This window comes from Dermacentor variabilis, chromosome 8, assembly GCF_050947875.1.
Source record: "Dermacentor variabilis isolate Ectoservices chromosome 8, ASM5094787v1, whole genome shotgun sequence".
Taxonomy (NCBI): Eukaryota; Metazoa; Arthropoda; class Arachnida; order Ixodida; family Ixodidae; genus Dermacentor; species Dermacentor variabilis.
The window spans coordinates 61,646,829-61,671,495 of record NC_134575.1 but is presented as its reverse complement, the minus strand read 5'-3'; the positions used below and the strand labels follow the sequence as shown (position 1 = coordinate 61,671,495).

The 24,667-nt window shown below is 46.0% G+C and overlaps 1 protein-coding gene and 1 pseudogene across 1 annotated transcript in view; one reads left to right on the top strand and one right to left on the bottom strand.

Moving 5' to 3' along the window:
- The first annotated feature begins 410 nt into the window (after positions 1 to 410).
- LOC142590263 (uncharacterized) overlaps positions 411 to 24,667 on the top strand; it is a 37,260-nt gene continuing 13,003 nt past the window's right edge. Inside the window, exons 1-6 of the mRNA XM_075702213.1 lie at positions 411 to 745; positions 3,962 to 4,123; positions 4,688 to 4,945; positions 9,297 to 9,509; positions 17,691 to 17,895; positions 24,361 to 24,450. Of these exons, the coding sequence (XP_075558328.1) occupies positions 524 to 745; positions 3,962 to 4,123; positions 4,688 to 4,945; positions 9,297 to 9,509; positions 17,691 to 17,895; positions 24,361 to 24,450 (1,150 nt within the window). The 5' untranslated portion in view covers positions 411 to 523. The remainder of the gene's footprint in view (positions 746 to 3,961; positions 4,124 to 4,687; positions 4,946 to 9,296; positions 9,510 to 17,690; positions 17,896 to 24,360; positions 24,451 to 24,667) is intronic.
- Positions 2,369 to 2,537, bottom strand: LOC142591767 (U2 spliceosomal RNA; annotated as a pseudogene).

Below are 24,667 nucleotides of genomic sequence, written 5' to 3'. Positions count from 1 at the left end.
CCTTTGTATGTTTTCATTTATATCGGAAGCATATGTACCAGCAACATGCTCTGTACTCTGCACGGTGCATGCAGCCATAGAATAAAGAACCGTGCAGCTCCTCAATGCCGGTTTGGCCAACGTTCGGTTTGGCTACGAGTTCCGACAGTCCAGTACGCGTAGAGCGTCGGCGTAAGCTTGCTCGTGTCCCATAAAATAAAAAAACAGCGCAGTTTTCTGTGCGGCCTTCGGTTTCATATAACCGTTGTCACACGAAAAACGATAAAATGTCGTCCAAACGGCTAAGCTGCGCTGCTACGCCGAATACAGAGTGGCTTGGTTTGGTTTGGTGCCTGTAGTTATAGCACAACCCACTACAGGGGATTGGCGTAGCGATCCGTCCCTTCATCATCATCATCATTATCATTCACTTCTTTGCACTCGCCGGCGTCCGTTTCGAACGCGGATGGCACCGGCGGCGGCGAGGTATCTGTTTCTAGCATCGTTTCTGCCTCGCTAATTGCCGCTAAAACCGAGTATAGAAATGGCTTGGCACGTCTCTCTAGCGTGGTTAGTAGCGGTGTCCTGCTTCGCGGCCACGGGTGAGCCTGTCGGACTACCGCAGTTCGTGGCGCCGGCCGGTGTAGAACAAGGCGAACGTCAGTACAAAGCCGTGCTGGCGAAGATACCAGAATACGGCGCCTGCTGGAGTGAAGCGGTCGCACGGCTGGAACGGGGCTGTGACGAGCTCACCGAGGAGTTGCAGGTATACATTGGCATCCCGCTTGATTAATATTTGCATTGCTGAATAGTTTCACGCGGGTTTTCTTAAGCTGCGTGGTGTCAAACGTGTGACGCCATACTCGCGAGCATGCGCTCGCGCTACGTACAACACGGTCCTAGAAAACTGCTCGAACTTTTCTATCTAATATAGACATGCGTCGGCCACCGCTTCGTGGATGGACATAATAGTGAGGGAACCGTTACCGGAGGTTCCTATCGTTCCTTTGAAGCCACGGAAAGCGTGGTGGAGCTGAATGGAAACGATTGTCATACGTACTGATCTTGTCACTATTGCATACAGTAAAATAAGGAGTAGGACAACACGCTGGCCAGCCGTAAAGTGAGCGGTGAAAAAATATATATAAGGGACACACACACACGTGCATTTCAGGATGACCACATTGATCAAGAAGCTGAGTGGTTCCTACCCACTCTGTCACAACCAACCCCAATTAATCGGCGCTGCTTCTCTAAAATGAAGTCTTAAGTTCTGCAGGTCCGTTATCAATAGCGTCATCACACCTGCTCTGATTAGCTTAAATGAAGGAAATTGACAGTGTCTAGAAAAGCAAACCAGCTGGCCTGCAAATTTGAGCGCACCAAGACTCGCCAACGTATCGAGATTACTATTTGTTTTGCATAGAGACCATGTAGAAGTTTATTCTGTATAAACGGCTGATTTTTTAATAAGTAAAATGACACTGCATGCAATACTACTATAGTTGTTCAGCACTGTCATGTTCATAATGCAGCATTGCCTGCCATAGGTCGAGACCTCTAGGCGTGGTGTGCGACATTTCGCTGAAGGCAGATTTGTTAGAAAACTCAAAAGTTACTGAAAAAAAAATTTCTTTTTCAATATATGTGAAATGGCAGCCAAAGAATCGCACTACTCTTATATCCTAGTACACTACTTTACAAAGTAGGGGTCGTAATGGAACAGGTTGTGATGTTTTATCGCAAGAGTTCCGTAAACCAGCCGTACCATTTTCGATGCCGTCGTCATCAAGCTGTCGTCATTTTCATCATGCTGTCACCCTGCCGTTGTCCCACACATTCACATGCGCAATTGCTCGCTCTGTAGAGACATCTTGCACCATCCGGTAACACATTGCAGAACACCAAATGGTGCTAGACATCCGGTTATGTGTAAAATGTTTTGCATAGCATCGATTCTAGCAGTGTACTTGTGGGATTTGCACAATATATATATATATATATATATATATATATACATATATATATATATATATATTTTGAAAGGGACTATAATACATATAATTCATTCGACTTTAATTTTTTGTATTACTGCTCAAATACTGACCATGAAAAACACACAGTGTTGCACAGGCACCGGGAAGTGGTGCGCGCGCATGGGGGTGGCGCGTCGTACTAGTGCCAGTTGAGGCTGATGTTTGTGACATTAAGCAACATTGCGGTTGACAGGTGCTGGTTTCACGCTGCACAGCACTACAGCCAGGTTCTGACTGTAGTGCTGTGCTGCGCTTGACGTTTGTCTTCTAAGTGCATCTTGACTAGAATTGACTATCTGGAAGAGATCATTCTTTTTACAGTGAAGCTGTGTATGGCTAGGGTTCCGTGCACAAAACTGTGGGCTAATCCCGAAGATTGTGCAACATCGGGCCAACTCGTGGCAGAGGTGGAGCAGGCTTCAAGCACTCCGTCAACTTGCAAAAATAAGTTTAATATCTTGGGTCTAAATACAACCAGTATCACATATTAAGCTGATAAGAACAGATACCCGTGTCGGCAATGTCTACGTTCGCACCGGTGTTCCAAGCGCTTGCGTATCTACTTTCCTTCCGCCCTCCCGTGGTGGTGGTCCCGTCACGCGCGTCGGGTTTCCTCACGCTCCTTGGTGTGGTGGTCCTGTAGTCCTCGCCAATGTATGTAAAAATCACGGTAAATGAGTTCGTACCGTTGTGCAAAATACTGTGTCACCTCTGTGGCGTGTGCTTAACAGCTTCACTGGTCATAAAGTGAAACCTTCACAGAGTGGAATCGCTCATGATTTTTTTTCTCTCCCACCCCCCCCCTGCTTGGGTTGCCACACTGCATAACGTCAGTATGAAACAAAATTAGTTCTGCAGAATTCCGCAAAGTGGAGGAAATTTCCTCCAAGGGAAAATTGACAACTCGTATGTAGCACGAAGCCATAAAGAATATGCCATGGGGGCTTTTCAGAAACAAAGATTCGTAGTTGAAGACCAGGACACATTTTGCTTCAACTACGAAGCTTTGTTTCGGACAAACCCGTGTGGTTTTCCTTCGTGGCTTCGTGCTACACACAGATGGATGTAAATTTTCCCTTTCATCAACTAAATGTAAATGTAAGCATGCAGGTCCATTTCATAGAGATACTGCAATGGTGGCTTATAAAATGTATTGTCCATAATCCATCTTTCATAGTCGTCAGCTTGATCACTGATCAATTTCACGCCTTTAAGTACACTTTCGCAAATTGTCTTTGTATCAAGGCGTGTCCAAAGTAGATGGCGGGCATCCGCTGCAGACGCAGGAGTTCGGGGTTAAGCACTGTCTAACCAAACCTCGCAGTGAATCTTTTATCCCCAGAATATTGCGCAACTGGAACCATCTTGCTGCACCCACGGTTACCTGTCGCCAACCGTCACTTGTTTTGTCCCTCTCTAGCTGACGTACTTTACCCACTGATTGAAATACCAAGACTAAAGTGCGTGGTTTTTGCTCATATAGTGAAAAAGCAAAGGGTGTAGATATGTGAACAACTCTGATGTGTTGCAAATGCAGCTTGCTTCAGTTTATTATTCATTCATGATACAACATGTTAGATACAAATAAATGAATGCATCACAGTGATTGTGCATCTCCACCCTGCACAAAAAGTAATTGCTGCTTCTATCATTGAGTAAATTACGCTGGGGAAATTGTTTTTGTTTGTAACATTTGTTATAGAATTGTGCGAGCAGATATTGTATACTAACATATTGAATCATTGCTAACCATTCCTCTTCATAATGCCTATGGTTTGCAGATTATTACTAAACCAATTAAACATACACTGGTATAGTAGTTTTTCATTGTGAAAATACAATATTTACGTAGTGTATTTTAGGGGTGCAGGGTGGGTTCATGTAGCAGTACAGTTTAGTAAGCACTGGTGTAATAGTTATGCCATCCTCTTCAACTGCCGCTGCAGGGTCGACTTGCACTGGCCTTCACAAGCTGCTTCCTGGAGAAGATGGGCCAGCCGCCGATTCGGTGTCTCGACTCCCAGCCGCTGTCGCGCTGCCCAGCTCTGGCCCAATTTCTCGAAAAGCCCCTGGCCACCTCGTACACCCAGTTCTTCACTCACACGCAGGCAGGTGGAATCGACGGCATTTTTTGAACTTGGCAGATTTTTCGGAAAGGCTGGTTGCAGGTTCGCATGCAATAGGGAGCTGAGGCAATGCAGTGCCTGGTCGAGATTTCTGGCGTGTGTAGATGAGACTGGCCAACGGTGGCTGTCAACTGAGACGAAAACATGCAACCTTAGTGTGCATAACTACCAACTCTCTGAGATTTTTTATAAATGATAGAAATTTTGGCTTGTTTTGTAATCTTGCAAAGGTTACAGCACCTGCTGCGGTGGCTTAATGGCTACTGGTTTCTGCTACTAAGAATGAAATAATGGGTTTGATTCCCAGCAGCCATGGTCTGGTTTTGGTGCGGGCAGAATGTGAGAATGCTCGTGTAGTTATGCTTAGATGCGCGCTAAAGAACCCCCAAGTGGGTCAAAATTAATCTGAATTAATCTGAAGCCCTCCAGTAAGGTACCTGTCATAGCCCTAAGGTTGCCTTGAGATGAGATGAATGAATCAATCAATTGCTGTTGCAACCTGCCTTGTGTTGAAGTGTAATTCTTGACCATGTGTGCATTTCGCAGGTGATATGTGCATTCCTGCGCAGCCGTAAATGGCAGGCGGAGGCGGCACGCACCATCACCGAGCTGGGTGCGTCCAGCGTGCGCGCCACAGCCGAGCTGAGGCGTGCGGCCGAAACCCAGGCGCAGCTGGTGCGGCGGCAGCAGCAGATGTTTGCTAACACTGAGCACCTCAGACAGGAGCTGGTCAGCGCGCACTCGACGCTCCGCGAGCACCGGGAGATGCTCGACACGAGCCTGCTTCGCTTGTCCTACGTGCAGGTGAAAAAGCATTGTTTGGGCTCACCTCGGGGTCTCTATCGGGTGGAGCGTGCAGTGAGGCAGATGTGTTTGTGGTAACGTGAGCAGTAGTAATGGTCTCTATTAGGGCTGGACATTGACTATAAACTTTGAGCTGATTGTCGGGAATATTTTCTTTTTCAAATAATCAAAATTGGGAATTTACATACATAAACTAAAGAATAGATAAGCAAGACTGGTAACTCATGCACGTGGGTATTGTAGAAAAGGAAACTGCGCTATATTTGAATCAGTAAGTGCCCGTTGGCAACACTCTGCGTGAATGTGGCATGACTAGCTCACATGGATGCAATCGAAGGATGAGCCATGGAGGCGAAGAAGCTTAATGGTCGCTTTTAGTAGAGAATTCCTGTGCTTTCTAGTAGTCGTGTCAGCAGCACCAAAGAGGCATTCACGTGGTGCTGGATTCTCTGATGGCTTAAAGTGCAGCATGCATGGGTGGCTTTTGTCCCAAGAGGCGCCATGTCAGTTGGCACATCGAAGCCCAATCTACCATTCGCTTGATCGAATGCTCTGGTTTGTTGATAGTTATAAACAGGCCTCCAACAGTGATGGTGATATTCACTGCAACTTGATACAATAAGTTTCCTTTTCCCAAGCAAGGACAAACCGCCATATTCTTTGTTATCCTGAAGAAATGGGCATACGAACCAACAAGAGTATTGCACTTATACAATGGAACTCCAGTTATATGTCTTCCGATTTTGTGACATCCCATGTTTAAACGACAGATTAGTGCAGTCCTGGCAAGCTCTGCATAAAGACGATGCAGTAGATACCTCAATTATACAATGCGAGAAGAATGTGCACGTCCCATCTCATCTGACGACCTGTGCAAAATCGCAAGCCCAACGGCAGACGTGTGAGAAATGCCAGCTTCTGGCAGCTCCCTCGCGACGCTGTCCCCTCCATCGAGAAGGGGAGAGCACCCCTCCATGTGTGGAAAGCTCCAAGTGGCTTCTGGCCTCTTTCCTAGCCTCCTTATACCTTGCATTCGCTGGCCTCTCGTCATTCGTCACCTTCCCTCTCTTTACACTGCTCTACTGCCACGTGCCTTTGTCCCTTCCTTGCCATCTCATTGCGCTTTCTCTCAGTGTTTTTCTCTCAGCAGCAGCTGCTCCAGTCACCAGTCGCGCATATGCGGCCGACGGCGTTTTTGGCGTTGTGCCAAGAGCGCTGTGGTCGCATACTTTGACTTGTCCATTGCCGAGTCTCACGAAAGTAAAACTATCTTCGAAAGTGGTCACCCGAGGCTAACGCCTTAGCACGAATGGAAAGCACAAAAACATGTATGATGGTCAAACCGATTCGCTACTGGAAGCCATGCAGATTTTATCAGATATGCATGTTCATGTACGCGGTTTGAAGCTTTGTTTCTGGTTTCTGACACTGCTGGCTGCCACCTCGGATGAAGATGACGTCATAGATGCTGCCTTGCCTGTGTTTAGGTTCGTGGATGTTCTGTGTAGCATCGTCAACACTTAGAGATTTATCTGTACAGGCGCTGACATTGTAGGTGATGTCCTTGTGGGCGTTGCTGCACTTGGAAGGACAGCTCTTCCTGCGTGGCTCAAAGGAAGCTTAAGAAATTGACCAAGCCTTTTGTAAATTAGAAAATAATGTTTTAGCATGCTGGTGGCGGCAGATCGCAGCACAAAGTATGCTAAATCTCTCCAATAAAGTGTGACTGGCACCTAAAATACAGTACAGTCAAACCTCGATATATCGTACAGCATGGTGATCGCAAAATAGTTCGATATAGCCAGAATTCGATACGTAAATTCACGTAAAAGAAATGTGCCAAAAACATTTGGAAATCAATAAATAAACCAAGGGCACATGTTCAGTTGCACCGCGCACAACTGGCCTAGCACGCGCCGACTTCGTCCGCTGGGAGCGCTCGGTTGATTGTGCGACACACAATTAGCGTAGGCTGCACTGACTTCATCTGCCGCGCGAAGTCGGTGCGGTCTTGGCCAATTATGCGCGGCGGAACCGAATGCGTGTTACCAACAACAATATGCACCCAACAACATGCACCCGTGGTGTCTCGCATGCTGTCGACAAGTGAATAGTGAAGGTGTAAGCGCGATGCCAAGAGATGTTGTAGGCTGCAAGCTGAGCACATGTTAGCACTTTTGGGGGCAGCAGCCCCAAACCCCTGCACATGCTAGACACAAATATAGTCTGACAATACATTTTTGTTGAAAACAAGCTGCCAGAGCAATGTTCTGAAGCAGCAAAGAAGTTAGAACTAGATTTGCATGCAATGAAAACTGATAGACAACCAGCAAAGGTACTGAAGCCAGCACGCTCAACGTAGGCCACTTTGGCCCGTTATATTTTGTGAATAAAAGCAAATGAGGAAACATTATTGCGCCCATGTTTTGCCCGACATAAGTGGACTTCGGTCCCAAATTTTTTCATAAATTGGAACCGGAGTCGTTCTATTTAACTCTTTGAGGGTCAATGACGTAAATATACGGCGCCACGAATGAAGTCCAAAGATGGTTGATGCCGTATATTTGCGGCGCCGTCTGTACGTTTAAAAAGCGTGCCAATTTCCTAACTTATTCTCTTCTTTCATGTCCTGCCACTATGTAGGAATACAGGGAATTTCTTTCGCGTGTCTCGCTCTCTCGGTTTTCGTTGCGTGGTTTGTTTTAGAGCTAGTTTGCTCCCGTGCGTCTATATACTACCACTCGTGCATTGGGGCGCGGGCGGGCGGTAGTTTGGATATTGTTCGGCAGGCGGTTTCGGCTTCTTGTACTTGCAAAACTGATGGCCATGATGCTCAAAGGGCGATCGCCTCTCGCTCGTTTACGTGTTCACAGGGGAGCACATAGGAAGGATGCTGTCGTGCATGCGTTTCCGTTGCTTTCTTTTTTTTTTTTTGACACTCGCAAAAACTAATTGCCTCTGGTTGGCGATATGATGAAGATTAGCGGAAGTTTGTCAGACGTTTTGCTTTTTTGACGGGCACACAACCACACAGTTTTCTTGAGTGCGCGCACCTACGCAGTTTTATTATGCTATGGATGTACATATTAGTGTAAGAGCAGGAACATTTGAGTCTTGCGAAATATTCTTGTGTGCGCATTTTCAAAGCCTTGAACTATATGTATAACAATGCATCAAATTTTCAATGCTTATAAGCTTATTTCCTTTTTATTGTTGTTATTCATGAATGAAGAGTACATATATACCACTGCAAAATATCTTTTTCTCACTTTACGGTCACCCTAAAAAAATTACGGTAAATATTTTTCGAAATAACTCCCTAAGAAGAATTGGAATCTGCAATAAAAGAGATCGACCCTGGGCGGTCGCATATGGCGAAAAAAATCGACCCTCAAAGGGTGAATTCTTAAAAGGAGATTTTTTAAAAAGCTTGTCTATTTAAAAATTTTTTCATCTCTTTCATGTGGGAAAATATTTTGCATAAATGTTAAAAAGAGAACATTTTATGCTTGACATGTTTTTCAAGTTTCTGTGTGAAATAGAAAACGCTCGAAGATGCATCAAAGCTGCAAAATTTTTCTGGTTTCAGCCGTGTTTTGAATTTTTTCAAATTTTCTTAGTTTGCCGACAGCTAAACACATGGAACTAATTTACTGTGAAGCGTGTTAAAATGAGCAGAAGTCTTTTAACACAACATTCTTAGTTTGCATTTAATTCAGCTGTGAAATCGGAAATATTGTGGGACACTTGCGCCGCCACCTTCAAATATTTTTTGGGCTTGCCGGGAACCCTTTTTCGAGAATAAAATGTACAGTTCCATGCAGTTTGAATATTCTTACATGACATATATAAAAAGCCAGAGAAACTCGTGGAATCACCCTATTGTGTTACACCTTCAACTGTTTGCACTAATTCAGCATGGGCACACACCCTTATTGCCTTTTACGTTTAAATTTATGGATTTGTGGAAATTACGGATTTACGGTTTTATGGATTGCTTTGTAGTTTAGCCCGATAAGGGCAGATGGAGCGTAGTAAACAAAGCCGCAATAACGTTCAAGCCACATGCATGAAAATCAGACAAATCCACGTGCTAACCGTCATTCCTTTTGTAGTTGAACAATCGCAGTACTGGAGTTCCCTCTTGTGATTTTAGTGGGGAACTCTGTGCTGACACAAGTGGCATTACTGGCGGCTCTCTGACTGATGTTTGATGCATTGCCAGATGTCGCTGCTGCTGCACATTGTGGGAACTCCGTAATAGAGTTTCACCGTAAGTTGCAGAAAAGTCTGACCCTAATTGAGGCTCCTTGTGTGTTTCTCTTGGTTCCTCTTGCCTCCATGCATGCAGGCATTCTTTGTGGACCAGTTTGCGACGCTGCACTCGCTGGGATACTATGCCATCGCGGTGGTCCTGTCCTTCCTCATGACGGCCTCCAAGCGCACGGCTGGTGCCCGCCCCTGGCTGCTCCTGCTCTTCCTGATTAACCTGCTGGCTGAGCGGTTGGTTGTCAAGTGGGCCTCGCTGGACGCCATTGACCGGGCTGCGCCACTGGCGTCGGATGTGAGTGCCCCTGTTTTCCACCTGCCTGTTTATTGTTAAAGTGTGCACGGTAGGCTACCGTTAAATCAACTCTGATTAATTAGACTTTTCGGCAAGTTCGATCCCAACCAGAGGTCCTGGACCGTGCCCATACATTTCTATGGACTCAGCCTTTCGTCATTTTAACAATAAAATCGATAATCACCGGATAATTCGAACTTGACCAGTTAGGATGCATGTGCGTGGCCCTTATGGTGATCTCAATAGTTGACCCCCTTAGTGGCAGCAGGTCACGGTGGAGCTTAGAGGACAGTGAATTCATTGAACTCATGCGATTTTCTGCCGAAAATGCCTATATTCACCTGGCCCTAGGAAGACTTTCAACCAATAGCAGTAGCTCACAATAGACGACCGCACGCCAAGTTTCATCCTAGACGCCAGCGCTCGTTTCTCCCCTGGCGGAACGATTTCATCTCCAACGGGTGTAGGCTTCCGCCGCCGCTTCCCTTCACGGTCGCGCGCGCGTTCAGTTCGCGCTGCGCGTGAAACGTCTCGTGTTCGCGACGGCGCCTCTTCGGATGACCGGAAATTATTATTGTGTTGTTAACTGTCACGACAGCAATGTAAACACGAAAGGGTTCATTCCACCAGTGAAATTCTGCCGATTCACAAGAAAATGGTACGAAAAATGCAGACGACAGACATGGATTACTGCGGTGCGCCGAGCGAAGTAAACAACTGGCAAACGAAGCGACCTCGTTCATTGATCACTCCTGAGTGTATGACGGTTTTTATATGTAACCCACATGAATTTAATAATTACTCGGTACATAATCCTTTTATTCATATAAAAACTAAGTTGTTCGACGAGCGCTTGTCCTGTCTTCTTTCTCGTGTTTCGTTTGTGTGTGCGCTGCCCAAGAATGAAAACCACTTCTGTTGTATGCGCTAGCAGTGGCCGAAGCTCACGCGTCCCGAGAAATTGAATATGTGCACGATGCATTGAACATGACCGGAGTTCGTTCCCGCTTCACCACTGCACCGATCGATCGAGTTACTGGACGATACGCGCCCGCGTCTTGGTCGCGTCGGCATTGGTGAAGCAGGAATGATCACTAATACTTTCAACTTCCGTCTCTTGAGCACTGTTAAAAAATGGCCAAGCTGTCTACATTGCTGTCTATATATTCCATATTGTAGGGGACGTACTAGTTAAAGTTGTGTGCGCATGTCGTACTTGTGCTATGCAGCGATATATTTTGTTTATTTCCGCACAGTGTCGATGGAAGTCCGTTGTCGCCATCAGAGGCAACACAGATTTGTAGCAAACATATTGTGAGAAACTGCAAAAATGACTTTTTCCGGCGGCACATACTGACTATTTTTCCGGCGGCACATACGATGTCGTTTCCAATTACCTGCTCAGCGTCACTTACATGGTTAAGCAGACGCTGCCCTTTCGCCGCATTGCAGCCATAAAAATATACGTCAAGCGTACCCATCTTCTTAAAGGCAAATAGAAGCGTGTACAGTCTGTTTCACACTTAAGGGAAAACTCGGAACGTATTGCATCGCGATGCGGCAAGGAATTGAGTCGTGCGGCGGCAGCAGCTCGAGCAGCCGCAGACGCTCGAGAGGCGGAGTCGTGATCTGCGTCGTCTGCTACGGCGGCGCGCGTTGGCCGCATTGTCGGGAAGCGTGCTACTGCCAGGGGCAGTGCACCGATTTCATCAGTACTGCGGGAACTGAGCTGATATTCTTTACTAAACGTTGTGCCTCGCCAAACTCTGAACCTTCATCGGCGATAAAGGAGTTCCACAAACTTCTTTTGACAGCATGCTTCGTTTGTTCTTTCGAATGGCCGGGGTACTGAGCGCGTGCACGTATTTCTTCACTGTGTGTGCTACCGTAATAAGCAGCGACAAGACGCACTAAGATGTGCGCGCAACGTGCTCAGTCTTTGTTTGACTCGAAAGGAAAACAAAGCACTCAACAATGATAACTGTGGGGGTCGAACACGATAAAACAAACGGATACGATTAAAGGAAAGGTTTAGGTTAAGACAATGAGCTGGAAGTGATTTTTCTCGACAATCATTCGCGGCACCAGACAGACCCTGCTCGCCGGCGGGGAATTGGACACGTCATGCTCGGAACTTCAGTTAGTATCTCGTCATGTCCCCAGCGGCAACGATGACGGCGCTCATCCTGGAAGGCAGTGAAGTGTAAAATGACTTGATCAGGGATGTGTTCATTCGCAGCACGTCTCAGTCGCTGACGATGGTGGATCGAACCCTATCCGCGGGCGACTGATAGAGGGGATGGTGCGGCAGCGATACTTTCAACGAGCCCCGGACATTTTAAATGATGTTGGCGCCCGGGGATCGAGGCGGCCACTCCAAGAGAGTGACTGCGCGCTGCTCTTCCAGCAGATCTTGCACAACACGAGCAGTGCGGATCGGCCACCTATCGCGTTAGAATATATAGTCGTCTTCCAGAAACGGGCCGTCAAGAATGTATGGAATCAGTACGTCATCTATGACTGCCCTGCAGCGATGAACTTAGCTTCGAGGCATATCAGTGGGCGTCGCACAACGCTTAGTAAAACATACTGGCTCATTTCACGCAGTAACGATGAGATCGGCGCCCTGCAACTGACAGTAGAACGCTTCCCGACAAATGCGGCCAGCGCGCGTCGCCGTAGCAGACGACGCCGTTCAAGATCCCGCCCCTCGAGCACCTGCGCGAGCTGCTGCCGCCGCCTGACTCAAGCGCTCGCCGCATCGCGATGCAATGCGCTCCGAGTTTTCCCCTAAATGTGAAACAGACTGTACTACACCCTTCGAATGAAATGTCCACGCGCGCACACGTAGGCACACACCGCGCGCCGCACGAAACGTGCCCAAACACGCGCAGTGCAGGAGGCAATCAAGGCGGTGCGAACGAGAGGTGGGAGAGGGGTACCACCCGCTAATAGAATTTTGCTTCGCATGCGGCGCTCTCAACGCCGGCGCAGCAGCGCCGCTCTCGGTGCCGTTCTTGTCCATGTCACAATGGTGGTATTTACATTATTCTAATGTGGGCCTTTTTTTTTTTTCAAGAAAATTAGGTGCAATTCAAGAAAAGTGGTGCAATTGGGTGCGAAACCAAAACCGTGTTGTCAGTGTTCATATGCTTTTACACATAACAACGCTGTATTGTGGTGATACTTACTTTTCGATACCAGTCGCAATTTTCCAACACATTAGACCCTTGCCTTGCCCTTTTTCTTACTAAAAAAATCGGGTGTGTATTAGATTTCTACTTTAGGAGCTTTTATATCATTCTTACTTTAGTATTCTACTTTGGACATGTAGAAAGCAGGTGCACGTTTCATTTGAAGGCATGATAAAATCAGGCAAAAGCTGCCAAATGAATTAGCAGTGTGTGCTGATATTTTTTCTGCATCTTGTTTTATTCAATCAATGTAGTCGGTTCTCTCAGTGTTGAACAGAAGTCAACTGTACACTAAAACCTTCTTAATTCAAAGTCTGTCGAACCAAAGATATGTCCCATTTAATTGGGCTCACCAATCAACGAAAAGCGAGAAAATTTAAAAGCCAGCAATAAAATATTATGGTTGAGCCCACGCATAACGAACGTGAGGGTCACGTTCGTTATATATCTGGAAGTTTGTAATAAGTGTAAAACAGCTAAAAAATGTTGCCAGTCAAGGCAAAGTTCATTCCTTTGAAAAGAAGTCTGTTGTGGTCATCTGCTTCTGCAGTGCAGAGCTGATGACGGCTGTCTCTAGTTTGTTTAAAGCGGTAATGTTCTCCTCATCGAGGCCCTTGATGTCGACTAACTGCTGGAAGGTCTCAATATAGCTTACGGCTTTTGATGCACTTACAGGTTTTAGTTCTTGAGATTGATCGTCATCCAACTCTTCAGTGCCTCTTTCACCCTCCACTTCAGGAACGATGTTGTAATCTGTGCACGGTTTCATGATGCCAGCATCATCATCCGCGAGAACAACATCTTCACAGTGGGATGCCGCAGACGCCCATGTCGGAACCGATGACGCATTTCCACTGGTCGTTGGCGGACTTGTTTTCTTGGGAAACATTGGGCTCGACATCAAGCGTGTCCACGAAGCCAGTCTTGAGGAATCTGTTTCGAATGCAAGATGGCGTCACTTCTGCCCAGGTCGCCCTCACAATCTCAATGGCCGAATAAAAGGAAACTCAAAGCGGCAAGTTGGAGGCTGGATTACCAACAGTGATCAGCATGCACTGCACACTGCAGTGCCTATATGCTGCTTTAAATACGTGGATAATGCCCATGTCAAGTGGCTGTGCTTTTGATGTGAAAATTGGATGCAAGGATAGCACAGTCACTGCCGCCAAGGGCCAAGCAGTTATCATGCCCTAGCAGCATGCTTTTGCCTTGCTCCTGCATGTTGTGTTTGAACTGGACGAGCCATTTGGCAAATAAGTCAAGCATCATCGACGCTTTTGCATTGTGCTTGTAGCTCACGGGCACCTACCGTATTTACTCGCATAATGATCGCACCCCTGAATTTTGTCGTCAAAATTTGATTTTTTTTAATTTCCCGTGTAATGATCGCATCCTGAACTTGCCGCAGCGATATGTCGTGTGCCAAGTCTAGCTAATAATGATCGTGCTTACCATCTGTCAAATGCGACGCGAACGACTCAAGACAAACCAAGCGGTTTGCACGCACCAAACATTCTTAAGTAGGTGCCTCATTTCATTACTTTCATCACTTTCTGCACTTCCATGACTAAAAAAAAAAAAGCTGCAACCAAACTTGCCTTTATAATGTGTAGGATTTATAATGGTTGTGGTCAACAACAAAAAAAAAAGGTGCCTTTCGATTCTTCTCATCTGCACTCGTGGGCATGCAACAAATCGCGAGCAGCGACAATAGTAGCCACCAACGATAGTAGCCACGATTACACTGATACTTTAAAAGTGTATCCAATTCATACGCCGACGCTTGTAATAACGCCCACCATTTGCGGAAACGTGCCATATTAGGATAGTAGTGAAGACAGATGCCGCAGTTCCTGCAGCATGCTGGCCATGTGTTTCTATGTCACTGGCAGCTAAATGCGCCCATCTGTTTCTGTCCCCTCAAAGTGGACATGGCTACATTATTGCCGCAGACTTGCCAATATTAACGACATTATTCATTACTGATACGGAAGAAACTGTTTCAATGCACGCAATGTACTCATGAGAAGAAAAAAAAATCGCATTCGGCGTGTTCGGCTTGCTCTGCCGGCCGCCATTTTTGTTTTGGTGTCCCGCAGCAAACGCGGGACGAAAAAAATTTTTTTTTCCTTTCGCGGAAAATTTAACTCGTGTAATGATCGCATCCCTGATTTTGCGTAAATTTTTCTGACAAAAAAAGTGTGATCATTATGCGAGTAAATATGGTAGTTGCAAGAACAATGTGGCTACTTCGACTTGCCAATTACAAAGAGCAAGTGCCAATCTCTGCCATTCATGTTTGTGCAGAGAAGCAGAGTAACGAATACTTTACTCTGCTTGCCACCAGCACACGCGTTGCCTTTCACGGTGTGCATTTTGTCCGAAAGAATGTGATAAAACAGTGCAATTTCATCTGCGTTATAGACATTTCACTCCGTGCAGTTCGCAATGATGGCTTTGTTCATTAAAAAACACGCGTTAACATTTTCGTCACTTGCTGAAGTCCCATCGCTAATAATCAATTTGAAAACAATGCCATTGTGCACTTGGAAGTGATGTAGCCAGCCAGTGCCTGTGCAGAAGTCGGGAAAATGCAACAGGAACGCCAAGTCTTCAGCTTTAGCCAGCATCAGTGTCCCGCTGATCGAAATATGCTGAACCCGCGTGTCGACAAACCACTGCAACGTCTGCAACACTGTCGTAATTTTGGCAGCTCAGCAGAACGTTGTCACCCGTCATAAGGTGGCCTCCATTGTACTTTCGCTTGATGCAAAGAAGGCACTTGCCAATTTGCACTATCTTCCCTGGGCCACCAAGTGGAAGTCGCGCCAGCAGCTCGTCCCGAACGGCCTCACGAGTGTTGTTCCTCCAGTCGGTGATGGCGTGCTCTGACAGAGTAAACAAGTCACCAGTCATTTACTTCAACAGCCACACGTCTATGCTTTTGCTCACACAGTACATGAGCCAAATCACTTGATGCCTGCAGAGAGGTGGACGTTCGGAAGGCAGAGGCAGTCTGCGCTGGCGAAATATCTTCCTGCATCTCTCTGTTTATGCAGTGCAGCTGTACCGTGTAACTACAATGGGTGCTTTTGCACCGGAAGGTACCTGTTGCACCGGAAGGCAGCCCGGTGTCCATTCCGAGTCTTCCTATAAAATATGACGGCTTCACCTTTGCAGGTTGGGTGGTCCGAGTTGAACCCCAGCTCCTTGCAGGCGCCCCAGTACTCCTATGAAGCCACCTGACCTGGTCTGGCACTGGGGTGCAGTGAGCGCACAGTGCTTGAAGCCGGATTGTGGACCATGAGTATTCGACATGGTCTGCGTGACCACAGAGGAGCTGCAACATTTCAAGGTCGACCGACCAGAAGTGGCGACGGCAAGCCCCATTATTGCAGTCAATGTTCAACCGGGGACGAATGGGCCGCATACAACTGTATCCCAAATTTAATGGATGCTAATGCAGTGAGCCTCAGTCTGCATTGGGAGACAGTAAACCACAGTGTGAACTTTGTGGAACCCATCTCGGGTGCTCACATGCAAAAAACAAAAGTTATTGGCAAAAAGTGAAGCGCCACCTCCTCACCGCTGTGTATACAGGGTAACTGCGCCACTACTGGAGTTGCACCTGACATGGCTGTGGTGGCATTCAATTAACGGCCACACATGCTGCAAGGACTCTTTTCTCTATTTCTTAGAAACCATCGCTCAGCACTACCCCCAGTATGAAGACTTTCCTGTGCTTGTTAAAAGTGATTGCTTGGCGCTACCTAGTGTGAAGGTACATCACAAAGTAAAGCAAAATAAAGCTTCTTTTTCTGACTCTTTGCTTGTATGAATGTTTTCCGGTGTTCCTACATGCTTACATACATGGTAAGCCTGTGGCAAGGCACTTCAGCACTAACTGGCACTCACCTGTGCTTGTTAAAAGCGATTGCTTGGCGCTACCTAGAGTGAAGGTACATCACAAAGTAAAGCAAAATAAAGCTGGTTTTCTTACCCTTTGCTTGTATGAATGTTTTCCGGCGTTCCTACATGCTTACATACATGGTAAGCCTGTGGCAAGGCACTTCAGCACTAACTGGCACTCACTTCATCTTTAAACGTGAGCTAGCTTTTGAAAGCCCAGTGCGAAAACCATGCGCACACCTATCTGTGGTTACACGGTAAGTGCATGGCAAAAAGCACTTCTGTGCTAGCAGACACCTTTTAGCGAGAGCAGCAAGTGATCTGTTGAAAGCCCAGTGCGAAAAGCAGGTGCACACCAATCTGTGCTCGGAAATGCGAGCACAAGCATATGGCGAGCCGTGCCAATTCATTCCAGAGAAAAGAGATGGTGCGATGAGCCATCTGTTAAAAGCCCAGTGCGAAAACCAGGCGCACACCAATCTGTGGTTGTAGAAGCGTGCGCAAGCACGTAGTGAGCTGTGCCAATGCAATCCAGCAGACAGGAGGAGGGGGAGTGAGGTGCTGCCACCTTGTGACACCAAGCTCAGCATTAATCTAAAAGTTGCTTTTTTTTTTCACGCTGCCCTGAAATTTTGTACAGTTGGGCATTTAGAGGGGCAAAATAAGCTGAGCTAGATTGACAGGTTAGGCTTTTCTGCTATTTGCGAACTCATCATTTGCAGTGAGAACAGAACTTTTGCAAGTGAGAAAATGACAAAAATGAAAAATTAGAGTGGCATCACCTATTTTGGGCTGTGGTACCTTTCACGTGCCGTCGGCACTGGCTGGTTCACAGAGAGCGCCCGAAATGGAAGGTCACATGGAGATTACGTCAACTCGTCTGTTCCAGCGCAGGCAGTTTAAATTGAGCAGCTGCAGCGGAACTTTTGGTAGCAATATGCTATGCAGCGAAGTCACATATTGGCACACACAGAAAACGGCTGGATTTCTAAACGAACAATCTCGCCCGAGCTCAACTTAATTTTTCCTCTAGTATAACTTTAGAGGAACGGCTGTTGTTGCCCATTGGTCATTGCAGAGCCCCTTGGGCATTCACATTGGTCTGTGCCGCCGTCTCATCTCCCTGTTGGCCCTGTGCGTATACCTGTACCAGCTGTACACGTTCCGTGACTTGGCCACGCTCAACAATCAGTTGCTGCTGGACCTGCAGGCCGAAATGCGAAACCTGCGCACTTCCCAATCACCCTTGGGTAGCCCCCAGCAGGAGCAGGACCCCCGAACGGGTAAGTGAAGGTAGATGGAGGAGCAGGCAGTCTGGCCCCGTTAGAAACTTGCCATGTTTTGCACAATGAGTAGAATGCGTGAACTAGACCCCTGAATGCTGCCTATCTGAGCAACTTGGACATCAAAGTCAGCGAAGCTGTATTCGCCCTTTGGAAGTCCTAAGTGTCAGTTCTGCCTCTGCCTGAAATCTATACCCGAGCCTTTTCAGATGCTTCACTATATTCGAGGTTAGTTCTTCTATACTCTCCACTAAATTTGAAACATGTTCCTGTTTACAGTAGAGCCTTGTTGATACGATCTTGTGTCGTAAGATTTCTCCGTGTGAACATTCAAGATCGAGAACACAAAATATTCCCTGATATAGTTCTGCCCTTTCTTTACCAGTCTTCAAAGAAAACATGATTTTTCGGCACCAATGCTTAGTACATTGCCGAAGTGCAATCATATGATACGTTTTTCGGATGCTATATCCCATGTGAAAAATATGCGTGAGGCACGCGTGATCAAGAGCAGCAGGCACCTGGCACGCACTCGGTTTCCCTTTCCGTGTTGCCAGCAAATCTTGCCTGTCATTGCACGTTGCATTCACAGATATTGTTGCCAACCCTATTGCAATAATCATCACCTATCCGTAGAGGTGGGTGAATATTAATTTTTTTCGAATACGAATCAAATACACATAGTGAATATCAAATATACAATAATAATTGCCATCATAGTTTTTGTCCCTTAAGGGCTGTTACAGGATACAGTTAAACCTCGATATAACAAACTTCAATATAACGAAATTATGGACATCGCAAAGTATTTAACTTTTCATAACCTCATGTCCATAACACGCCGTGTGTTTAGAACCTCAATATAATTAAGTGTGTGCGATTTCAATATAACGAAATTTCGCTTCTGCCATGGAGGAATGGCGACACAATAAATGAAAACTTCTGCGGACACAAATGGTCAAATGATTGAATTACAAGTGGCTGCTTATAAACGCACCTCTCAAATCGTATGCAGCACTAAGTGGAGCCGCATCATGTTCCGTATAAAGTCCAAGTGCAATAAGATCCTATCACGGCCTGCACAGCTCGTGCTTTAGTGCGAGTGAAAATGTGTGGGGGCGAGACAAGAAAGATGGTGGCTTCACGAGTGCTGACTTTCTGTGCAAGTGAAGGGAAAGAGGGGCGGGAAATGCGATCAAGGGCATGCGAGAGGCGGAGGGGGGGGTGGCAGTTGGCGCTTCGCGATTTCTGGCACGTGTCTTGGGCGTGGCTGCGCATAGCTGCAAGTGCAACGGAGTGTGTGCGCAGCTGCGCACCCTGCTTTAAACGTAGTCTGCCGCATGTGCAAAGTGGGCGTGTTGAGACGGCCTGGCATCATGTTAGCTGTCTAACTGCGTGTTTAGTATTGGAGGTTGCGTAATCTCGAGTTTCGGAGACTCGTTCGAGCGAGAGGCAGACGACGCATCCGCTGCCTGCGCTTTCCATGATAGCGTCGTCCTGATGCGGGCGACACTATAAGCTGCGAGAACGGAGCACACAGGAGAGCGTGGCTGGTTCCGTATCATTTGTACAGCTGATTGGAAGATATTGTCGGTGTGGCAAGAAACTGTATCATTCGTTGCCTACTCCCAAATTCATCAAGGTAAATTTTCTCATTAAAAGTTGATTTCTTTCGATTGCCTGATTCTGCGGCCCCTTTCCTTGTAAGAAAAATTGAACGGCGACTGTACTTAGTTGCACAAGAAGCCGAATTTCAATGCAACGAAATTTCGATATAACGAAGCAAATTGCCGATTTTACCTTCTTCGATATAACACAGTTTCACGATATTACATAATGGGGGGAGCAACGATGTTGACAAACACTATGGTCATAATTATACAGCGAGAAAAAAGAACTTAGTGTACATGCTTGAAATCAATGAGCGAAACAATTAAAACCACAAATTAACACAACGAAAGCTACGCAACAGGTCAGCACAGTGTGGTTGACAATGTGTGCTGCATTATTTAGAAAGTGATATTTTGAGAAGGCCAAGTGATTTGGAGCAGTCGTTTATAAGATCCATAATGTGTACTGACCAGTTGAGTTGATTTGTGATTGTGACGCCGCGATAATGGTAAGAGTCGACTCGAGTGAGCTGTAGAATTAAGAGAGCACTGGTGGTTAACAATTTGACGCTTGCAGCTTCCACACACGTACTTGCATTTAGAAACGTCAAGGAGCATTAGCCATAGGGAGCACCAGTATGCTATTTTGTTTGTCTAATATATGCAGATGCATATATTTACAGCAGGAATATATATAATCTTTTTGGTATAGTAATTAGGCGCAATGCCTGCACGGACTAGTGCAAAAAAGACATCTAAGTATCAGTGACAAATGATCAGATTTAAAGCCACAGTCACCACCTGCCATGAAAAAAAACTGCTTGAATAGCCTCTCAGCAGCATTAAAGCAAGCAAGCTCTCAGAGATAGTCTGGCTGCTGTATGATTAGGTTTTTTAAGAACACTAAAGAAATGGTTGCTGCAAAAAATATAATTTTTAATAAACAGGATGCAGGAGAAACACCAAAACACACAGTTAATTCATTTAATGTATTTACCCGAATCTAACGTTTCCTTGAACCAAACACATGCCCACTTTCTGTGTCCAAAGAAAAAAAAAAACTAATGTAAAAATGACATTAAAGCTGCTAAACAGAGTAGAAGTCTGACACGCACCGGATTGTTCAGCAAGAAAAATGGGCATGGATCTAATATGTGTTGCACAATGGCCAGTATGGTAAAGCCAGCTTTGCTGCAATACACTCATATTATGCGGTAAGGTATACAAACACTGTGAAGGCAGTTCTAGTTTCGTATTTGATTGCACAGTGCTGACAATCTTCTGCCCAATCTCATTGAAAAACAAATGTTGGCATTAAAATTGGGTAAATATCATGATCAGGCATTTTTGAGCTATAATTATTGCTAGAAAATTTTAGGTCAGACTGAAAATAGGCATTCTTGACATTAGATGATATGTAGACTGTGTGATATGTACAAGTAACACTGGAAGAAGTAAAGAAAGCCTTAGGAGCTATGCAAATGGGGAAGGCAACTGGGGAGGATCAGGTAACAGCAGGTTTGTTGAAGGATGGTGGACAGATTGTTCTAGAAAAACGGGCCAGCCTACATAAGCAATGCCTCATGACCGCGAGCGTACTGGAATCTTAGAAGAACGCCAACATAATCTTACTCCATAAGAAACCTTAGACTTCTATCAACCAAAGGACTAGGCAGGATTTCGTAAAGGCTACTCAACGATAGACCATATTCACACTATCAATCAGGTGATAGAGAAATGTGCGGAATATAACCAACCCTTATATATAGCTTTCATTGATTACGAGAAAGCGTTTGATTCATTCGAAACCTCAGCAGTCATGCAGGCATTATGGAATCAGGTTGTAGATGAGCCGTATGTAAAAATACTGAAAGATATCTACAGCGGCTCCACAGCCACCGTAGTCCTCCATAAAGAAAGCAACAAAATCCCAATAAAGAAGGGCATCAGGCACGGAGATACGATCAGTCCAGTGCTATTCACAGCATGTTTACAGGAGGTATTCTGAGACCTGGATTGGGAAAAATTGGGGATAAGAGTAAATGGAGAATACCTTAGTAACTTGCGATTTGCTGATGATATTGCCTTGCTTATTAATTCACGGGACCAATTGCAATGCATGCTCACTGACCTGGAGAGGCAAAGCAGAAGGGTGGGTCTAAAAATTAATCTGCAGAAAACTAAAGTAATGTTTAACAGTCTTGGAAGAGAACAGCAGTTTACGATAGGTAGCGGGGCACTGAAAGTGGTAAGGGAATACATCTACTCAGGACAGGTAGTGACTGCAGATCTGTATCATGAGTCTGAAATAATCAGAAGAATAAGAATGGGCTGGAGTGCGTTTGGCAGGCATTCGCAGATCATGAACAGCAGGTTGCCATTATCCCTCAAAAGAAAAGTGTATAACTGCTGTCTTACCAGTACTCACCTATGGAGCAGAAACCTGGAGGCTTATGAAAAGGGTTCTAGTACTTAAATTGAGGACGACGCGAGCTATGGAAAGAAGAATGGTGGGTGTAACATTAAGGGATAAGAGAGCAGATTAGGTGAGGAAAAAAACGCAAGTTAACGACATCTTAGTTGAAATCAAGAAAAAGAAATGGGGGGCATGGGCAGGACATGTAATGAGGAGGGAAGATAACCGGTGGTTATTAAGGGTTACGGACTAGATTCCAAGAAAATAGAAGCGTAGCAGTGGGCGACAGAAAGTTAGGTGGGCGGATGAGATTAAGAAGTTTGCAGGGACAACATGGCCACAATTAGCACATGACCGAGGTAGTTGGGGAAGTATGGGAGAGGCCTTTGCCCTGCAGTGGGCATAGCCAGGCTGATGACTATGATGATGATGATGGTGATGTATATTCTGTGCATTCACTGTCCCCTAAGCTCTGCCAAAACAAACACTGCCACTAAAGTTGTCGCTGTTGGAGGCACCGTAGGGATCAGACACATGAGTGCTCACTGGTCAAGTTTTAATCATCCATCATCATCCGCCTGGTTACGCCCACTGCAGGGCAAAGGCCTCTCCCATGCTTCTTCAACAACCCCGGTCATGTATTAATTGCGGCCATGTTGTCCCTGCAAACTTGTTCATCTCATCCGCCCACCTAACTTTCTGTCGTCCCCTGCTACGCTTCCCTTCCCTTGCAATCCAGTCCATAACCCTTAATGGCCATCGGTTATCTTCCCTCCTCATTAAATGTCCTGCCCATGCCCATTTCTTTTTCTTGATTTCAACTATGATGTGATTTACTCGCGTTTGTTCCCTCACCCAATCTGCTCTTTTCTTATCCCTTAACATTACACCCATCATTCTTCTTTCCATAGCCGTTGCGTCGTCCTCAATTTAAGTAGAACCCTTTCCGTAAGCCTCCAGGTTTCTGCGCCGTACGTGAGTGCTGGTAAGACACAGCTGGTTATACACTTTTCTCTTGAGGGATAATGGCAACCTGCTGTTCATGATCTGAGAATGCCTGCCAAACGCACCTCAGCCCATTCTTATTTTTCTGATTATTTCAGTCTCATGATCCGGATCTGCGGTCACTACCTGTCCTAAGTAGATGCATTCCTTTACCACTTCCAGTGCCTCGCTACCTATCATAAACCGCTGTTCTCTTCCATCATCCAGCGAAGGTCAATTCTAGGGTCGAAATAGCAAAAGTTCGGGCCCGTAGAAATGCATGTGTGCCGGTGGGGACTTCTCGCTGGCGTTGAATTAACCTAAAAATCGAGTTGAATTACCGGTCGTCTACTGTAATAGATTACGTGAGCAGAATTGCAGACATTCCAGTTTTGCCGTGAACAGACACTTGGTAAACCGCAAGGGGCATTGAAGCCAGCTCCTCGTGACATGACGAATTGTGACAGCGCTGACTTGGTGCTAGCCAATTATTTACCCATTCAAGATTGTGACTTTGTATTCCAAGCCATGCATACATTCCAATGGCAACAGCTAGTAAGGTTGCCTAATTCCGACGTCACACAAGGCACTTGCGATGGCGATCACGCTCGATTGGCACCGAAGTTGTCTATCACCGTTGGCTGCCTTCCTGAGCCTGCACGAGGAAGCCAATTGTGATAGGTGTCCTGTGTGACATTGGTATAAGAAAGGTAGTTTTTAAGTGGCACCCACAGGTGTGCGTCTGTACGTGTCGAGCGCCACGCACAGTCTTGGCGCAGGGGCTACGGCATTGCACCGCTGTATGTGAGGTCGTCGCTTTTATCCCCGGCCATGGCGGCTGCATTCCTATGGGGGCGGAATAGAAAAATGCCCACGCGTTATACACAACGATTGAAATGCAAGCAGCGGAGCACATGGTTTTACGGCAAAGTGGTAAAAGAAAGTTTTGCAGCCGTTAAGATGAGGTGAAAGCATGTGTGCGGCTGTGGGCTTGGTATCAATCAGCAACGCCACCTGCATGGGATTCCCAAAGTTTTGCCTTGAAGCATAATTATCAATGACTAGTATATAATGAGTGTTACTCTGCGAAAACCATCTGCTGCGCTGTTTGCATTCTATAATCATTGAACTTACTTAGGATTACATACACTTAAAGACCCAGGTGGTCCTTATTAATCTGGAGTCTTCTGTCATGATGTCTTTCAGGGCTCAGGGTTTTTTTCTGGACGTTTAGCCATGTGAATCAATCACAGTCAGCTTGTCAAGTGCTCAAAGGACCCATAGCAGCTGGATCTTGTTATGGGTTTTCAGGCATTACATTAAATATTTTGCATGGAACTGACCACGAATTCATCTTCAAACAGCAGCCACTGTACAATGTGTTTAGAGAGCAGGACATTTCAGTTGTGTGCAGTAATTACATGCAAGTTGGTGTGCCTTTATTCCAATGCACAGCCACCATGTGGAGACCACCCGAGGAAAGTGCGTTTCGCTGGATTCCGCTGAGCAGTGCCGCTGCTGCCTGCTTATTCACAAACCACACAGGTGTGTATCTATGTTGTGTTTTGTTTTATTGCCATGGTTGACTTCCACTAATTGAAATTGCTATGTTACCTCATGTTAAACTTGCAAAAGCAGGCTACGGACAGGACACAAACAAAGGAACACAGTACAGACAGGACGCTTGTTCCTTTGCTTTAGCGCTTTGTTATGCACATACGTACTAGTTTCTTTTTTCTTTTGCATAACAGTACAGTGCAGT